Raw genomic sequence first — 17,128 nt, forward strand, 5'->3', positions numbered from 1 at the left:
TTAGGCATTATTTACATAAATAATATAGACACGAGGCTGGGTTTAGTCAGCATTTTACCATGTTGCTGCTCATTCAGTAATGACTCTTCCATCCCTGAAACACTGTCTGAGCGTCTATTTAGGAGACACTCTGTTGCCTCAGATGTACAGTTAAGAATAAGGCATCCATCAAGATTCAGTTCATAGTGTTAAAACATAGAATGGGTTCTACCATCTGGTCACCTAACAATCATAGCTGTGATTAAGGCTTTTTAAATACTGTATTCACATATAGGCTCTGTTATGCGGGGACATGAGTATGATAGAGATCCCGGGTTTGAGCTACTCTCCATGTGGTTATGAAGACTGGGCATGTCCATAGCAATAACATGGCCTTTGTATAAAAGGAAAGGGGCTGGGAAACCCCTACAGACAGGTTCTTCCTTTTCTGAATTAGAAGACAATGATAATCTGTTTTGGTGTCACACCTCTTTAGTCCCAGCACTCAGGGAGGCAGAGGCAGGAGGATTGCTGTGAATTTGTGCCCAGCTTGGTCTACAAAGTGAGCCCAGGACAGCCAAGGCAAAAGAAAGAAAGAGAGAGAGAAAGGAAGAAAGGAAAGAAAGAAAGAAAAAGAAGAAAGAAAGGAAAGAAAGAGAAAGAAAGAGAAAGAAAGAAAAGGAGAAAGAAAGGAAACAAAGAAAAAAGGTACATCTAAAAAGTGTTCATTAAAGCCACGTACTTAAACAATGGGGCAGGGACTGCTTATATGTCACCCAGACCAGTGGTTCTCAACCTGTGGGTCACGACCTCTTGGGGTTGAATGACCCTTTCAAAGGCTCATTCCTTTAAGCCCAGCGCTCTGGAGGCAGAGGCAGGTGTATCTCTGTTTGAGGCCAGCCTGTTTTCTAGGACAGCCAGAGCTACATAGTGAGACCCTGTCCCCCCCCCACCATCACAAAAAAGAAAAAAAAAAGCACGTTATGCTTCATTACTTAAATCTCTCATTTGCTTCCAGGACCTTGCTGAGGCAAGTAACGTACAATAGAGACCTATACAGAAGCCGTTTAGTGCGACTCTAAAAGAACTTCCAGAAGCTTGCTGGAGAGTGCAATTGGCAATTAAGAAAACGTGCCACAAACATCCATTCCCGAAGCTCAGGCTGACATTTGTGGCTCCTCTTCCCAGGTGACTCGGAGCCTGTGCCCAGTTGACAGCTTAGACTAGCTGTGAGCATTCACTTTTTTCCCATCCCTTTGTGCGCCCCGCCTTCCGCTCATCTGAACTTGCTTATATGAATACGCACAGGGATATACCACTAAGGCATTTATGTTTTTTTTTCATGTTTTTTAGTTACTTAATTCAATTTACATCTCTGTCATAGATCCCTCACCCCTTGCCTCCCAGTACCACCCTCCTACCAGCATCCCCTATTCTGAGGCAGCCCAGTCCATCTATTCACATGTCGACTGAGTTCGTGAGATGTATCTGTTTTAAGACCAACAATTAATTCAAGGAGGGAGGTTAAAGACTAGTGGAAGAAGTAGGAAGATGAAATGGAAGAAGAGGATATACAGTAAAGCCTTATGCAATTTCATCTGGACCATTCTGCCCCTGCAAGAACACTCACGAGCTTTTCTTAATTTGGTTTTTTGAGACAGGGCTTCTCTGTGTAGGCTTAGCTGTCCTGGAGCTCACCCTGTAGACCAGGCTGGCCCCCAACTCAGAGATCTACCTGCCTCTGCCCCCCAAGTGCTGAGATTAAAGGCATGTGCCACCACCGCCCAGCTCAAAGATTTACTTTTTTTTTTTTTTTTTTAACATTTATTTATTCTGTATACAGTGTTCTCCCTGTATGCCTGCATACCAGAAGGGGGCACTCATTATAGATGGTGTTGAGCCACCATGTGGTTGCTGGTTACTGAACTCAGGACCTCTGGAAGAGCAGACAGTAGCCTTAACCACTGAGCCATCTCTTCAGTTTTAAACATGGGACTTTCTGAACTGAGAACTGGGACAGGGGAATTGGGACTGGAAGTTCTCTGTCTGCCCCGGTGGACATCTGGTCCAGCACTTTTCTTGGTAGAGTTCTTCCTTGTCTTGGCCTCACAGGTCAACTTCACCTCACCGATACTCAGGCATGGGCTTCTTAGGAGGCAGGCAGGGACAAGTGAAGATTTCTTCCCTGTTGATAGTTCATCCTCATCTGAAGGGAATGACTGGGTCCCAAGTATGTGAGTGCTGGGAAACATCCCTCCAGAAGGTGGCAGTCTTGTCCTCCAAGCCCAATGCCATCAACCCGTTTGTCAGTTGTAGTTGATACTAAAAAGCAATGGGGTTTGGTGCTATGGAGTAAAACTGAAACCTGGGAATGGAGTGATGGAGTTGTAATGTTCTGATGGCCCAGCCATCTTGCTCCAGATCCCAAAGAGCAGAGGCAGGAGCCCTCCAGGGTCCCTCCAACCACAAGCCCCACTGTCCTTCCTCGTTGCTGTCTTCAGCCACCCTGGCCCGCGGCGTTACTGTGCCCCTGAACCGTTTCCTCTGCAAGGCTTTCACACTTCCTCTCCCTCAATGCCCTCTTCAAGTTCATCTTCTTCCACACCAGCAGCTATCTGGCACCCTCCTCTCTCCCCACCCCTCAGTTCCTCTAAAGGGGGCTTCCCAAACTATTCCCCCTAAAGCAGGCGATGTCTTCGGCTCACTGGGCACACTCTGAACCTAATTACTTGATTCTTGTCTATCTTTCTGTCTCCTGTGTTAAGCAACATGAAGACAGGACAGGGACTTTAGACTCTTGGGATTGTTTGTTTGCTTCCTTTTTTTTTTTTTCTGTTCTAAAGCTTGGAGCAGCCAGGTGAAGGGAGTCTTCTGTATGGACACTTCTGATATCCTCCAGATTTACTTGGTAGCTCCTGAGCTCAAGTAACTTATGTCCACTGAGTGCTCTAAATATTTGACAGCGTTTTGTCGTATCTTCAAGACAACCCGTTAGCATAAGCACTCTCTATACCCCCACTTTAGGAAGAGCAAACTGGGACACAGAGGAGTCAGATAACTCATCAGAGGTCATGCACACAGTAGCAGCAGATACTGAACAGGGTGCTAAGATCCCATAGCCTGCTCCTCATCGTCACCCTGCTCCCTTCCTTGCTGCATGAGGAAGTCCTGCTGTAAGCGCCTAGGAGTGACCTAAGGGTAAAGACACAGAAAATGAACGGAAAGAGCTTGGCCCAGTGCCTGGCCATTGTTAAGCTCTCAGTGTCAAGATTGGTGATGGTAAATCAGGCCTCAGACGTTCTTACAGAAGGAAGACTTCTGCGTGACCGCGCATGCTGTGTGCTCTAAGGAATACCAAGTTGAGCAGAGCACTTTCTAAGACATTGATAGGGTCAGACGGAGCTCTAGCAGGCACTGTGGCACTACAGCGTCAGTCTTCCTGGAAGATCCTCCTGCCCCTCCCCTTAAGTGCTGGCTTGACAGGTGTGTTACGGATACAGTAGCTGACCTCTTTGAGTTATGAGTCAACTAAGCGCCTCCAGAGAACCTGTCTTTTAGTAGAATTATTGTCTCTGTAGAGACTGCTGCCAAAGTGTGTTCAGCAATATATTCTTGAATTCAATTTTGCTCCCTATTTAAGTATGCAAGCCTTTAGAGAGGAAACAAAATAGGCAAATGTCTATTCATAATTGTTTGTTTAGCTGTCCACATGAGACTAAAATGACACGTGAAAGTAAGTGGCATGTAATTAGAAATACTCCTTTAAAAAACTTTCATCATTAGCCACAAGTTTCCTTGTTTGGAATTAATTTTTGGAAGACTCACATAGTAACACAGTATGTCGTTGCATAGTCTGCTCACCCTACCGTCTCCTTCCGGGAGGTTCATGAGCAGGCAGGCCAGGGACTTGTCTCCCCACCTCACCTCTCTCCTAGCCTTGTGTCCTATTTTTTTTAATTGTTCTCATTCGTCTAGAGCCCAACTAGTGCCGCCATATGCTCATGCTCACCTACTTTCCCAGCCCTCTACCCCACCTGCTCCTACACTCTTCCTTGGTGTTCGGTGGTTGATTCAGATAAACCACCCACAACTGAGCGCTCTTAGCAGTTAGCACTTACACCAGTTTTGATGCTTTGTGTAAGAGTCAACGTACATATTTAGAATGCAGTTTGACAGCATGATCATTTAATAAACAGTAGGTTTCCCCCTGTGCCTAGAGTCTCAGCCATGTTTTTGTTGTTGTTGTTGTTTTTCACCAAGCATGAAATAATTCCTGTAGAACAGGCCTCATACTCCCTCAGAGAGCAGCTGGCTACACCCCTATAGCCCCCAGGCCACGATTGCACTAGTGGACATGTTTTGCCTGGCAGCTTGGAATTGAATAAAAAGGTTTCTTATTTCTAGTATTTCATTGAAAAGTTTTTTTGTTTTGTTTTGTTTTGCTTTTTTGTTTGTTTTACATGTATGGTTGACATGACTCGTGTCACTGAGAGATTGGACACATTTTTTTTTCAGATCACGTGGTGGTTTTTTTAATTTTAGAAACCTTCAAGTATGCAAAACAGAGTGTTATAATAAACTCGTATCTATCATCTAGTTCAGACAATTGTTAAGTTTTTGGAATCATGTCATTTTGTTTGTTTGTTGTTGTTGTTTTGCTTTTGTTTTCTTGAAACGGGTTTCTCTGTGTAGACCAGGCTGTCCTTGAACCCACAGAGATCCACCTGTTGAGTGCTGGGGTTAAAGGCATGCACCACCCCACCCTACTTTGAATCCTATTTAATTTAGGCATTTTTTTCCTCACCGCTTTCTCCAAATTTTGTGAGCATCACTACAGAGACCATGGTGTTTCACCCATAAATACCTCTAATTGCTAAGGATTTAAAACTTTACAATAACTATGCCATTCTTATGCTAATCAAACTTTAGTTATTTTCTAATATTATCTAATAACCACAATAAGTACTTACGCTCCCTCGTTATCTCACGTCTCTTTTTAGAAGTCATACATGGTGCATGTTTATAATTGCAGCACTCAAAGAGGCAGAGGCAGAAGGATCACTTAGGCAGTTCTAGGCTAGGCTGGACTATATATTTTTTTAAAAAATCAGTGTTAAATTGTTTTAAAATTTTATTTATTTGTTTATTATGTATACAATGTTCTGCCTGCGTGTATGCCTGAAGGCCAGAAGAGGGCACCAGATCTCATTACCAATGGTTATGAGCCACCATGTGGTTGCTGGGAATTGGACTCAGGACCTCTGGAAGAGCAGCCAGTGCTCCTAACCTCTGAGCCATCTCTCTAGCCCCACCCCAGTCTTAAATTTTCAACTTTGCCCCAATTAGGACACAGGGCCAGACGTTTGGGGAGCATTACCAGCACTTACTCTCTGTCTTTGAAACATTTTTTTCATTACAATACGCAGTGAACTAGCCCACTTTCAGCATGTTTTTTAGGGTCTTACCTTGTCCTCTGGCTGCCCTATTTTGTGCACTCCACACTTTGAGAGGATTGCTTCAGTTCAGAACAAATTCTTTTTGTCACTGTGCACTTCCTTGGGACTCATACTTGTGATCTGGCTCTTCCACTAGTGGGGCATTTAGGCTCGACGAGGAGAGGTCACCCTGATCCTGTCGCTCGTTCCCCAGTGACAGTTTCCCTAATGGTCTTAGCCACCAGCCTTTTTCATTGTCTATATCCACTGTGTCACTAAGGCGCCATACTCTAGAAGTTTCTGGAAGTTATGCCACAGGCCATTGGAAGCCGTTCATGACAACTGAATTCCCTTTTTTTTTTCTTTTTCCCTTCACTGCACAACCTTACGCTCTTTATTCTGCTGTATGTTGATGTTTTGAAAATAGAGTTTAAGCCGAGCATGGTGGCACATGCCTTTAATCCCAGTATTCTAGAGGCAAGAGGCAGGTGGATCTCCGAGAGTCCAAGAGTAATTTTCTAAATCTGTTTTAAATTTCTTCCCCCATTTTTAAATGATGATTTTGCTAAGGGAGTACTCTGTGATTATCTTATTCTTACACTTATTCAATCTAATCAGTTTTCCTTGACTGGCGTTTATTGTCATTTACAAAGTGCTCAGTAGGTTCTGGCCAGGACTTCTATATAAGGACAACTCTTCTACAGATACTTAAGGGAAGAATCTTTCCTGGTGGTACCTTGCTGGGAACCTCCTCTGTGTTTTGAGTTTAATTTCTCCTAAAGAATTATCTGCCTCAAGAGTGACTTTCCAGAGCTGACTCATGCTCTTCCAGAGGACGGGAATTAGGATCTCAGGGCCCAGCACCCAAGTCAGCAAGCTCTCAATCTATGACTTGCTCCAGGGCATCCCACGCCCCCTTGGGACCTCTTTAAGTGAGTACACATTCACTTATCCCATACACATTTTTTTTTAAAGCCTATTTTTAAAAGTAGACTTTGAAGAAGGAACAAATTAATTCTGTTCCTTCCGTGTTTAATTAATCCGTGTTTTCACGGCCAAACACTACCTTTAGTCTGTATTGGCGTGACACCTTTAAGGTCTCGTAGGATACATTTTACAAGGTCAATACGTCAATATTTGGCGAAGCACCCAACACAGGGCACCGCCCAAACAAGCCCCGCCCTGCTCCCTCCGTCCCCCTCTCCCCCGCCCCCCCGGGGGCCGACTCAGACCGGTCTAACGGACCAAGCGCGGCCACCGCGCTCTGCCGCCCCAAATTGCAAAGCCCCAGGCACCCGGGACACTCCGCCGTGCCAGCCTTCCCCATGGGAGGGTCGTTCGCAATCCGTGGCAGCTCAACTCAGACGAGAAGAAAGCCAGCGCACCCAGGGTACCACAGGGCGTCCCGACAGCACGGGAGGAGAGTGCGGAGGGCCAAGTCAAGTTCACCTAGACCTGCAAAGCGCCCTCCGCAAACCGGTACTACCGTTGAACATGCCTCCCTCCCCCCCTCCCCCGATGTTTGATGTTCAGTAATCCGGAGCTGGAGAGATGGCTCAGAGGTTAAGAACGCTGTCTCTTCCTCCAAAGGTCCTGAGTTCAGTTCCCAGCAACCACATGATGGCTCAACCATCTATAATAAAATCTGGTTGCCCCCTTCTGGTGTTCAGGTACACATGCAGGTAGAATGCTATAAAATAAACAAACCTTAAAATTGAATCATCTATGAGATGGGGTAAATCTTAAAATTGAATCATCTATGAGATGGGGGTGGGAGTGGGGTGAATATGATGAAAATACATTGTATGCGTGTGCCTAATTCTCAAAGAACTAGTAAAATATTATATTATGAAAAATACAGATACTATAAAAAAATAAAAGCAAGAAATGAGTGGTGAATCCTTTGCAACCCTCCAAAAGTCACCCCAATTTTAACGTAGTAGTTCTCTCTTGTCCACAGGGAAGACGTCCTAAGACATTCTCCAAATGCCTGGGACGGCCCATTGTACTCATGTACAGTATGTTTTTTGAACTGTATAATGCCTACGATAAAGCTTACCTTAGAAACTGGGTGTTGCATGAGATTAAGCAAGAAGAGTCTTACCGAACAATTATAACATTTGATCATGAAAGATGTTTAAAACTCAGGAATTACTTTCTTCTAGAAGTTTCTATTTTATATTTTCAGGCTTCAGTTGACTGGAAACCACCAACAATGAAATCAGGAATAAAGCTTTTCTGTATCAAGGAAAGCTTGTGAGTGTACTTGCCAGTGGTAGAAGGATCCAGATGACACGGTGCTGGCTTTACTGTTTAGTCTCTTACTTTGTTTTATCTTCCTTCTTTATCCACTGGTGTCTACATCCCTCCTTGAATGAATTGGTCATTTTTAAAACAGACACATCTTTCAGTGGTACATTCCTGTGTGCATTCGTATGAGCAACCCACACGAGTGGAAAGCAGAAGCACATAAATCGATGGAAATAGAAATAAGGGCATGTTCACAGTTCAGCTTACATTGCATTCGTAACTTTTTTTTTTATCGGTAGAAAGCTAAACATTTTAATTTACAAAATTTGGGAACGAATAATGGCTTCCATTCTCTGGCTGTTTCCCATGCAGTTCCTTATGCATATGGTCTTATTTGACTTTCCTCTACATTGTGGACCCATTTCGTGCAGCACATCATCAGGGTACAGAGAGCGGGACGCCCAAGTCCGGAGCTTAGAGTCAGAATCCCGCTCCTGGCAGTCAGGCTCCAGAGCTGTTGCTCTTACCACAGTATTGCATGAAGCCCATATCTATCTCCTTTAAAAATATCGATGGCTGTGTCCCACCTCCAGGGGCTGTGGACTGAGATGCAGCCGAGTCTGATCTACAGACCACTCTGGAAATGATACAGCACTGTTTCTCTTGGGACATCACCGGCCACAGCAGAGCTGGTCCATCCTGCCTGTCAACCAGGTCCCCTCAGAACTTCCCTTACAGAAAGTGAAGCTCATTGGGATATACCATGGAGTAATCGCTCGGTCGCTCGTTCCTATGACCTGTATTTACAGATGTTCTCTTAGGATTGGGTCAGCATTAAACTGACACGGACCCATGTGTCTGAAGCTGAGAACCAGTTAGCAGCATAGGAAAAGCCCATAGGCTAAAAGCTGTGGCTTTTGTGGTGGACAGCATCACGGCAGTCAGAAACCACCCTCTCCCTTTCCTTAGGTCAGAATGAGCTTGGCTTTAGAAACAACAGCTAGAAATGCCTCATCTTCCAGTTTACCACTGTCTCCTCCACTAGGCTACCGTCTTCTTGAAAAGACAGGTACTTTTGATCTCCTCTGCACATCTACCATGCCTGCACGAAGGAGCCAAGGCTGCAGCTGGCTGGATTTTTTTTTTTTTTACAGTGATCTAATAAAGCCACTGGTACACTAAAGTTAAAATTAGTAACTTCATTTACCACTCATATATAAAGGTGCTTTACATGTGTGCACATACTATACCTACCTATCAATCAATCAATCATGTATCATCTGTTTATTACCTATCTATCTACCAATCATCTATCATCTGTTAATATCTATCACCTGTTAATCACCTGTCTCTATCATCTATCTACCAATCAATCATCTATCACCTGTTAATAATCTACCTATCATCTATCTCTCTATCAATCATCTATCCATCATCTATCTATCTATCTATCTATCTATCTATCTATCTATCTATCTATCTTTTATCTTTGCACAGATCTATTATCCTCTAATCTGAAAGAGGGATAATCTAATCTCATAGAACTTAATCTGATTGCCCAAGACCATAGTTGAAAAATTGACAAAGCTGGGTTTTGGTCAGTATCTCCCTGATGCCAGCGTCTACCTCTTCTCTTTTTCATAAACACCCCGTAGCGCAGAATGTGCTCGCTCAAAGCCTTCGGAGGGGGTTAAAAACTCTTCGTAGAGACTTCTTCTAGAACAGTCTGTCATTATGATGTCTGTCTGGACAGGTCTCCAGATATGGTGACCTTATAGTTGACCACATTTTCCTACCAAAATTGTGAACTCCTATGCATGCGTTTTCATTTGCTTAATCATTTCTCCTGGTTTGGATATCTCAGATTTACTAGTTTCTTACTGTCAAAGGCACCACACTGAATATTTTGATCAATAATCTAATACATCTTGGCCCACATTTAAAATAGTTTCCTTAGGGAGCATGTCTAGAGACAGAATTAGGTTATGGTGTGTGAACATTGCTGACTCACACCCCAGCTTCCCGTAGTGCACTGATTTGAACACTTGCCAGCTGTGTGCAGCTGTGCATGGATGTGCATCTCATTCACCCTCTTTTTGTTCTTTGCAAAGAAGTTTTGCTAATTTGATAGCTTTAAAATATTTAATTTTTCATTCGCATTATTTTGATTACAAGTAAGCTTGATTTAAAAAAAAATGCTTATTGGCCTTTTTGTAGATTTCTGTATTTGAATTTAACTCACACCTTTAGCTTATTCCATTCTTGGCACATAATTTAGTATATTTTTCTGTTTGTACTTTTGCAGTCTTCAGATATTAACATTATTAAGCATTTATCCTATTTGCTGTCTGATATCATTGAATGTTTTGTTTCTTCTATAGATTTAAATTTTTTACGCACAGTTAAAAAAATAGAAGTTAGCATATAAAGCAATAGGCTGTATTATTGCATTTTTAAGAATTTAATTTACTTTAAATTTATATATTCACTTTTCATCTCAATAGTAGCGCCCTTCCTCCTCTCCTCCTGGTCCCACCCCTCCACGCATTGCATTTTCATACATTTTTGTTGACCTTCCCTCCCCATCCCCCCTTCTCCCCAAATTCATTTCCAGGTCACGTGTAGTCTATCACCTTCTTTTCTGTTGTTTTGTTTATTTTGAGGCAGGGTTTCTCTGTGTAGCCTTGGCTGTCCTAGAACTTGCTCTGTAGACCAGGCTAATCTCCAGCTTGCAGAGAGTCACCTGCCTCTGTCTCTCTGAGTGCTGGGATTAAAGGCGGGGGGCCACCACCACCCGGCTGTCTATCACCTTCTTTATCCCTTTTCTTAAGAGCTCTTTTCCCCCTTCATGGTTTCCTTTCGAGTTTTATGGCATATCCCACAATCGTATACGTACATAAAAAATTAAAATTTAGTATGTGCATATGAGAGAAAATGTGGGCTTTGTCTTCCTGATTGTATGTAGTTTCACTTAATACAATTCTAGTTTCCATTCATTTTCCTGCAAATACCATGATTTTACTTTTTTGTAGCTAAATAATATTCTATTGGACACAAAAAAATTTGTTTTTTAAAATATTTATTTATTTTATTATGTATACAGTACTCTGCCTGCAGGCCAGAAGAGGGCACCAGATCTCATTATAGATGGTTGTGAGCCACCATGTGGTTGCTGGGAATTGAACTCAGAGCCTCTGGAAGAGCAAGCAATGCTTTTAAACTCTGAGCCATCTCTCCAGCCCCGGACACACAAAAATTTTGTTTTAAATATTTTAATCCATTTGTTCAACTTTAATCCTAGAAAATTAAAATCTGGTGATTTAAATGTTCTAATTTTTTTCCAGTCCAGTTTAACAAAAAACTTGAACACCTCAATTTGTGTGTGATTTATTTTAGTACATGATATATTTAACTTCAATATTTGCACCTGCAATAGTTACTTTTGTGATATCTTTGGATGTATGATGTTATCTTGTATTTTTTATTTCTATTGACTCTAATTTTTGCTTTTATTTTCTTTTAGGGTTCCCTGCTTCCTGTGACACTGTAAAGAAATGGTAAGACTTTGAGAATGCCTGAACTGGTGACCAGCCAAAGCTCAAGGCTAGACTCCTGGAGCATTTGAGAGAAAGCCTGTCTTAGCTTCTGAGGGAACTCCATGCGTTCCCTGTATGACTGGCCTTTCCAATGGGAAGAAGAAAGGGGGAGGACTGGGGATGTAGCTTAATAGTAGAGTGTTTCCTTTAAACCAGATCACCACCAAAATAAAGAAGGAAGCACATACATAAGTAAGAAAGGGGCTGGAGAGATGGCCCAACGCTTAAGAGCACTGGCTGCTCTTCCACAGGACCCGCATTCAATTCCACCACCCACACAGAGCTCACAATCATCTGCAGCTCTAGTTTCAAGGGGTCCAACACCCTCTTCTTGCTTCTCCAGTGTCTACATGTGTGTGGTGCATAGTCATATAAGCAGACAAAATGCTTACACATGTAATCAAACAATAAAACAAAGCAGGGGAAGGAGAGGGCCACAGCAAGAAGTGACTGGGGCATCATGGTTGGGGCATCTGTGCTAGACCTGCCCTTTGCAGGGTCACAGGCGTCTGTACTGACATGTCATCTGCAGATTTCACCCCTCCCTGCTTCTGAGACAGGTTCAGTGGCTAATGAAATACACAATGCCTTCCCCGCAAGAGGAAAGGTGTGTACGTAAGCACCAAAATAAACGCCCTGTGGAAGGAGATGCTAATTCCTGGCCTGGCTAAGACGTGGTTTAGAAGAGGAAACAGCTGAATATTGAGGGGAAATTCTAAGGGTCCTAGCTGCATTTCCTGTGGATGGGAAGTAAATAATACCGCCTTGCAGGTTTATCTACTTTTTAAAAAAGCGGGTTAAAACCACTCATTTATTTTTAATCACAACCTATTTACAGCTATGCTTATTATTCAGACTTATTTTAGATTTTCTATCCTATGCTTCTGTGTTTTTCCTCTTTATTTAGACAGTAAATATTCCTACTTTATCTGTGTGTGATGCTTTGCAGTTTAAAAATATTTATTTATTTTTCTCACAAGAAACCCGAAAATGGGGATGAGGCGGCTCTGTCAATTAGAATTCACTAAGAGCAAATGAAATCTAGCAAAAGCACGCATGGCTCTCCATGGCTGTACGTAGCTGAGAGTTAGGGCTGGCCATCGGAGTACTGCTTCGTATTTCTAGGTTTTCACTCAAAAGTATGCATCAAATCAAGTCAGGCATGGTGGTATTGGTCTGTAATCCCATCATTTGGAAGCTAATGGCGGGGGGGGGGGGGCTGTGAGTTTGGGACCACCCCTGGGTATACAGTGAATTATAGGCAACCTTAAACTGTATACGCAAGACCCTGTCTCAAGAACAAAATGCACGCTGATCTAACTAAATTACAGCTGCTGAGTGTGAGCAAACGCCCCTGTGTCTAAACAGGCAGTGATACAAACAGTCCTTTATAGCTACTTTGGTTTTGTTTGTTTAAAAGATTTATTTCTGGTTACTTTATGAGTGCTTGCTTTGTGTGTGTGTGTGTATCTCGGGCATGCAAACGAAGGTCAGAAAAGAGCATTAGGATCCCCTGGAGCTGGAGTTACAGTTTCGAGCCTCCATACGGGTGCTGGGAACTGAGCTTGGGCCCTCTGAAAGAGCAGCAAATGCTCCTGACAGCTCAGCCATCTCTCCGACTCCCTGTATCTACTTATTTTTTTATGGTTCAAAAAAGAAATGTGAGAATTGGTTATAATTTCTGTTACTGTTATTTAATTAATGGTACTTGGTTTTGTTTGGCTGATGGTCTGGGGCCTCGTTATGTAAGAAAATTGTAGCATCCTCATTAGCTGCCCACATAATCCCTAAACAGGAATGGATTTATTCCGACTACTGTTCTTAGCTATGAAAGAAATGTCTTCCAGATGTAAACCAGATAGCGAGATGGAGGGGAGCATGCTCCCTGAGGTGAGCGCCTCGCAGAGACCTGAATACACCTATTGCTGTGGGCCCACTTTCTCGGGTACTGGTGAACCGCAGGGGATGGTATTTGGGAGCCACGTTCGGATCATGCGGTGCATGGGTGCGGGGTGGAGGGATGGAGAGGACGGGAGTGAGGCACATTCGTGCCTCTGCAGCTCAGAGGAAAGGTTTCAGACCTCGGTTCTTGCCTTGCACTTTCTTGTTGTTTAAGCCGCCCACGGTCTATCACAGGCCAGCTGGCCCTTAGGAGCACCGGGGTTATAAACTTGTGACACACCCTCCTGCTTCTCACGTGAGTCCCCAGGGGAACTCAGGTCCTCAGGTTTGTGGCGTATTTACCTGAGAGGTGTCTCCCTGACTTCAGGTGTTTGTTGTTTTTCCCTTTTCATGAATCACAGTGTTTTCATACTTTTTTTTTCCTTCTGCACAGTGGTGTGACAGGACACAGTGAGGTAATGCTGTTCTCAAGAAAGACAGGGAAAGCTATATTAAGATCCAAGAGAGGGAGCTGGGCACAGTGGCATAACCTTGCAGTCCCAGCTGGATGGGAGAAGGGGACAGGAGGATCAGAAATTAAAAGTCATCCTTGGCTGTACATAGAATCTGAGGACAGCCCAGGCTGTAGTGAGGTGTAGCTATGGAAACAGCACACGAATCATAATGGTAACCACGCCCTCGCAAAGCATTAGCACTTGCCCAATTGTTCAATAAATAAACCAATTGAAGTACATTCTACCAGTCTGTTCTGAAAAAGTTTTGTTGTTAGCTTGTTCTTTACAAACATTTGCTAATGTTTTAAAATTAAGGGCACAGGTAAAATGTTTTTCTTTTTTTCCCTTTAAAGACAAAATTCTGCCTCTGCCCCCCTGGTCCTGGGATTCCAGACCACTGTGACTAGCGGGACACATAAAAGCTTTAGTCAGAGTCTCCTATGAGCTTGAAGTACTATATCGGGATGATGTAACTTAGAAATGAATTTGGTATTTTGGCAGCCTCAGCAGATGGGTGGGTACTGTAGGGTGCCATCTGACTCGGAAATGTCCTAAAGATTCTAAGCTCTTCTTGGTACCTCTATATCCCTGAAGGTTTGGGAACATCAAGCTGGGAAAGGTTAGACATCAAGGAGCAAGAATATAGAGAGGTTCGTTACAATAAGAAATGGGGGAGGGCTTTACGGGAGTCTAGAATGTGGTGGGGGGGCGTAGGGAAGAAGGGTCCTGAGTGATGGGAGTGGGGGGAGGAAGCACTGTTCTTGCTGTCCTATAACCTGGATTTGGTCTGGCAACTGAGAGACAAGGCAAACTTAAACTATCTCAGCGGCCTCGTCGCTGATTTTATTGAGAGTCCTATGATCTGGCCTGTAGCACAGTTTACTAAGTTTATATCTTAAATGATTAAATACCCGTCCACTCTGCACTTACCAAACCCTGCGGTACCATCCGACGTGTTGAGAAAGGAAAAATGAGCGTGTACAGAGTGTGTCAGGCACATAGCGATTTTGAGATGAATAACACGTTGGCGTGTTGTTTTCAGTCGGGATCTTTGAACTCTCCGGCTCCCTCTGAAATGGAGTAATCAGTCCGCAAGATCTTGTGTGCTTACCCATTGCTCAGAGGCAGCCTGAGGAGCAGGGGCTCTGAGCCCACTCCTGCAGAAGTGGCCTTCTCCCCATGGCACACTCCCGTTCCCTCCACTTACTTTAAAAACAATTTATCACATTTATTTATTTGTGTGGGGGCGCACGCATGCCATGGTGAGTGTGTGGAGATCGAAGGACAAATGGTAGAATTGTTTCTTTCTCTCCAACGTGGGTCCCAGGGACTGAACTCAGGTCTTCAGCCTTGCCCGCAAGTGACTTCACTCTCGGTGGCCATGGTTGGTCTCCCCCCACCTTTATATTGCCAACTAATATAGCATATGCATACATTATTTCATTTATTGCCTTTCTGCCATGACTTGAGTCTGTTTTATGTGCCAGTGAACATCTAACCCGGGACACTACTGGTTTACAGAAAGCGTGGAATACCATTTACTGAGTAATAGTCAGGCATGGTGGTGCATGTGCCTGTAATGCCAGCGCTTAAGAGGTAAAGGCAGGAGGATTGCCTTGAGTTGGAGGTCAGTCTTGGCTCTCTCATAAGACCTTCTCTCAAAAAAAAAAATAAATAAATAATTTTTTTTTTAAATTATTGAATGGATGAACTAAGTTTACTGGCAATAAGAGGCACCAAAATAGGCCAGCAAGATGGCTCAGTAGGTAAAGGCACTGGCTGCCACACCCAGCCAGCTGGGTCCAAGCCCTGGGATTCACACCACGGGAGGAGAGAAACAGCTCCTCAAAGCTTTCCTCTGACCTCCACACGTGCATTGCGGTCCGTGTGCTTCTTCACGCTTGCATTCACACACACAGTGAGCAAATAAACACATGTACAAATTGTAAAGAGACCCCAAAACACAGAGAAGAGAGACCCACAGAAGGACAGCTGCTGGGTTAGAAAAATCTATACAATTCAAAATGACTAGAAGGACAAAGCCCTCAACACGTAAAAACGAGGCGGAAATGCTCACTCCCTGATGTATGTACGTATGTACTGATTCACCCTAACTACCACATAGAGATGTGCACACATTATTTCTCAATAAAAACTAGTGCGAGGAAAGTAGGCCTCACTTAAAAATAAGAAGACCCGGAGTCTCCAAGGTGCTGGAATAATCTCTTAGGTGGGCAGATTTTGTTTCTACCTCGTGTCCCCAGGGTCTTTTTGCACAACTCCTCATAGCATAGCTGAGACTAGGCGCCCAGGGTAAAATACCTCTTCAATTAAAGGCAAAGAGTTAAATGAATGAGTGGCTTGGGACAGGCAACTTGATGAAAGGCTTTTTAGCTTGTTGAGTTAAATGGTTCAGCTTTGGGAGTGTTCAGCTTTGGGAGTGGCTATTAATTACCTGTTGCCTCTTCCCACTCACTGGAAGTCTCTCCGTGGTGCGCCTCCTTTAGTTAAGGGCGTATCTGAAAAGACACAAGCATAAAGTTTTACATATGCTGTGCCTGGGATAGGAGTTCACTGGACGCCTGGGTCAAGACTGACTCTAACACAGAGCTATGACCCTGTGAAAGAGCTCAGGCTGGTTTTGGAAGAAACCTGTCAACTCTCTTGCTTCGATACTTAAGTACACTTTTCAGGAGCTGGGAGTGACATCTGTGTGGTGGCGAGAAAGAACTGGTCCTCTGAGTCCTCTGTGGGAGCCGACTTTCTGCATCAAGTGATGTTTGTGTCTGCTTTTGGTCACTCAGAAGGCTTAGCTCTATAGGGGAGCAAGGATGTCAAGGATCCAAATTGTTTTCTTCAATCTAGTTTTATTTATAATGTAGATTTGTATATACTGCAAGAATATACTGTTTTATAAAAGCTTATAGAAGTTTTATAATACTTTTTAGTATTGTTTTTAATAATACTTTTTTGTCCTTCATCTCCTCCATTTATTTTTGTTTGCTCCTAGGAGTATATAAAAAGGGTTGCTATTATTGATCCTTTCAAACTCCAACTGAGCCCATGAGTAATTATAACGTGAGGGTATACACTAAGCTGCACTCATTGTGGCAAGCAAGATGTACTGACTTAATGGCTTGAATGGGTTAACATAACAAGCCCACCTCTCCCTCCTGTCCAGTGTGAACCTGTTCTGCCTGTGCTTCTCAGCTCTGAGAGGTAGAGTAGGCAGTCTCTGCAGCTGGGGAAGGGAGATGGAGGAACCCCACTGACTCGCAAGCATATCGCCCTGGAAATAACACCTAACGCTGTGGACACGAGTACTTACACCCTTCCAAACAACTGCAAAAAACAAAACAAAACAACAACAACAAAAAAACCATCCTGTCTGAAATTTACAGTCCCTTCACAACCCAGAGTCACCAAGACACCTACAACCTCATGCACGAGTTGTGTTCTTTTTTCAGTCATT

The 17,128-nt window shown here is 43.5% G+C and overlaps 1 protein-coding gene and 1 long non-coding RNA gene across 2 annotated transcripts in view; one reads left to right on the plus strand and one right to left on the minus strand.

Moving 5' to 3' along the window:
• Positions 1 to 17,128, plus strand: part of Spmap2l (sperm microtubule associated protein 2 like) — a 44,074-nt gene that overhangs the window by 5,716 nt on the left and 21,230 nt on the right. Inside the window, exon 2 of the mRNA XM_060380801.1 lies at positions 11,188 to 11,221. Coding sequence (XP_060236784.1) covers positions 11,188 to 11,221 — 34 coding nt within the window. The remainder of the gene's footprint in view (positions 1 to 11,187; positions 11,222 to 17,128) is intronic.
• LOC132653178 (uncharacterized) overlaps positions 1 to 17,128 on the minus strand; it is a 43,781-nt gene that overhangs the window by 5,218 nt on the left and 21,435 nt on the right. Inside the window, exon 3 of the long non-coding RNA XR_009590926.1 lies at positions 16,112 to 16,175. This is a non-coding gene — a long non-coding RNA (uncharacterized LOC132653178). The remainder of the gene's footprint in view (positions 1 to 16,111; positions 16,176 to 17,128) is intronic.

This window comes from Meriones unguiculatus, chromosome 3 (genome assembly GCF_030254825.1).
Source record: "Meriones unguiculatus strain TT.TT164.6M chromosome 3, Bangor_MerUng_6.1, whole genome shotgun sequence".
Taxonomy (NCBI): Eukaryota; Metazoa; Chordata; class Mammalia; order Rodentia; family Muridae; genus Meriones; species Meriones unguiculatus.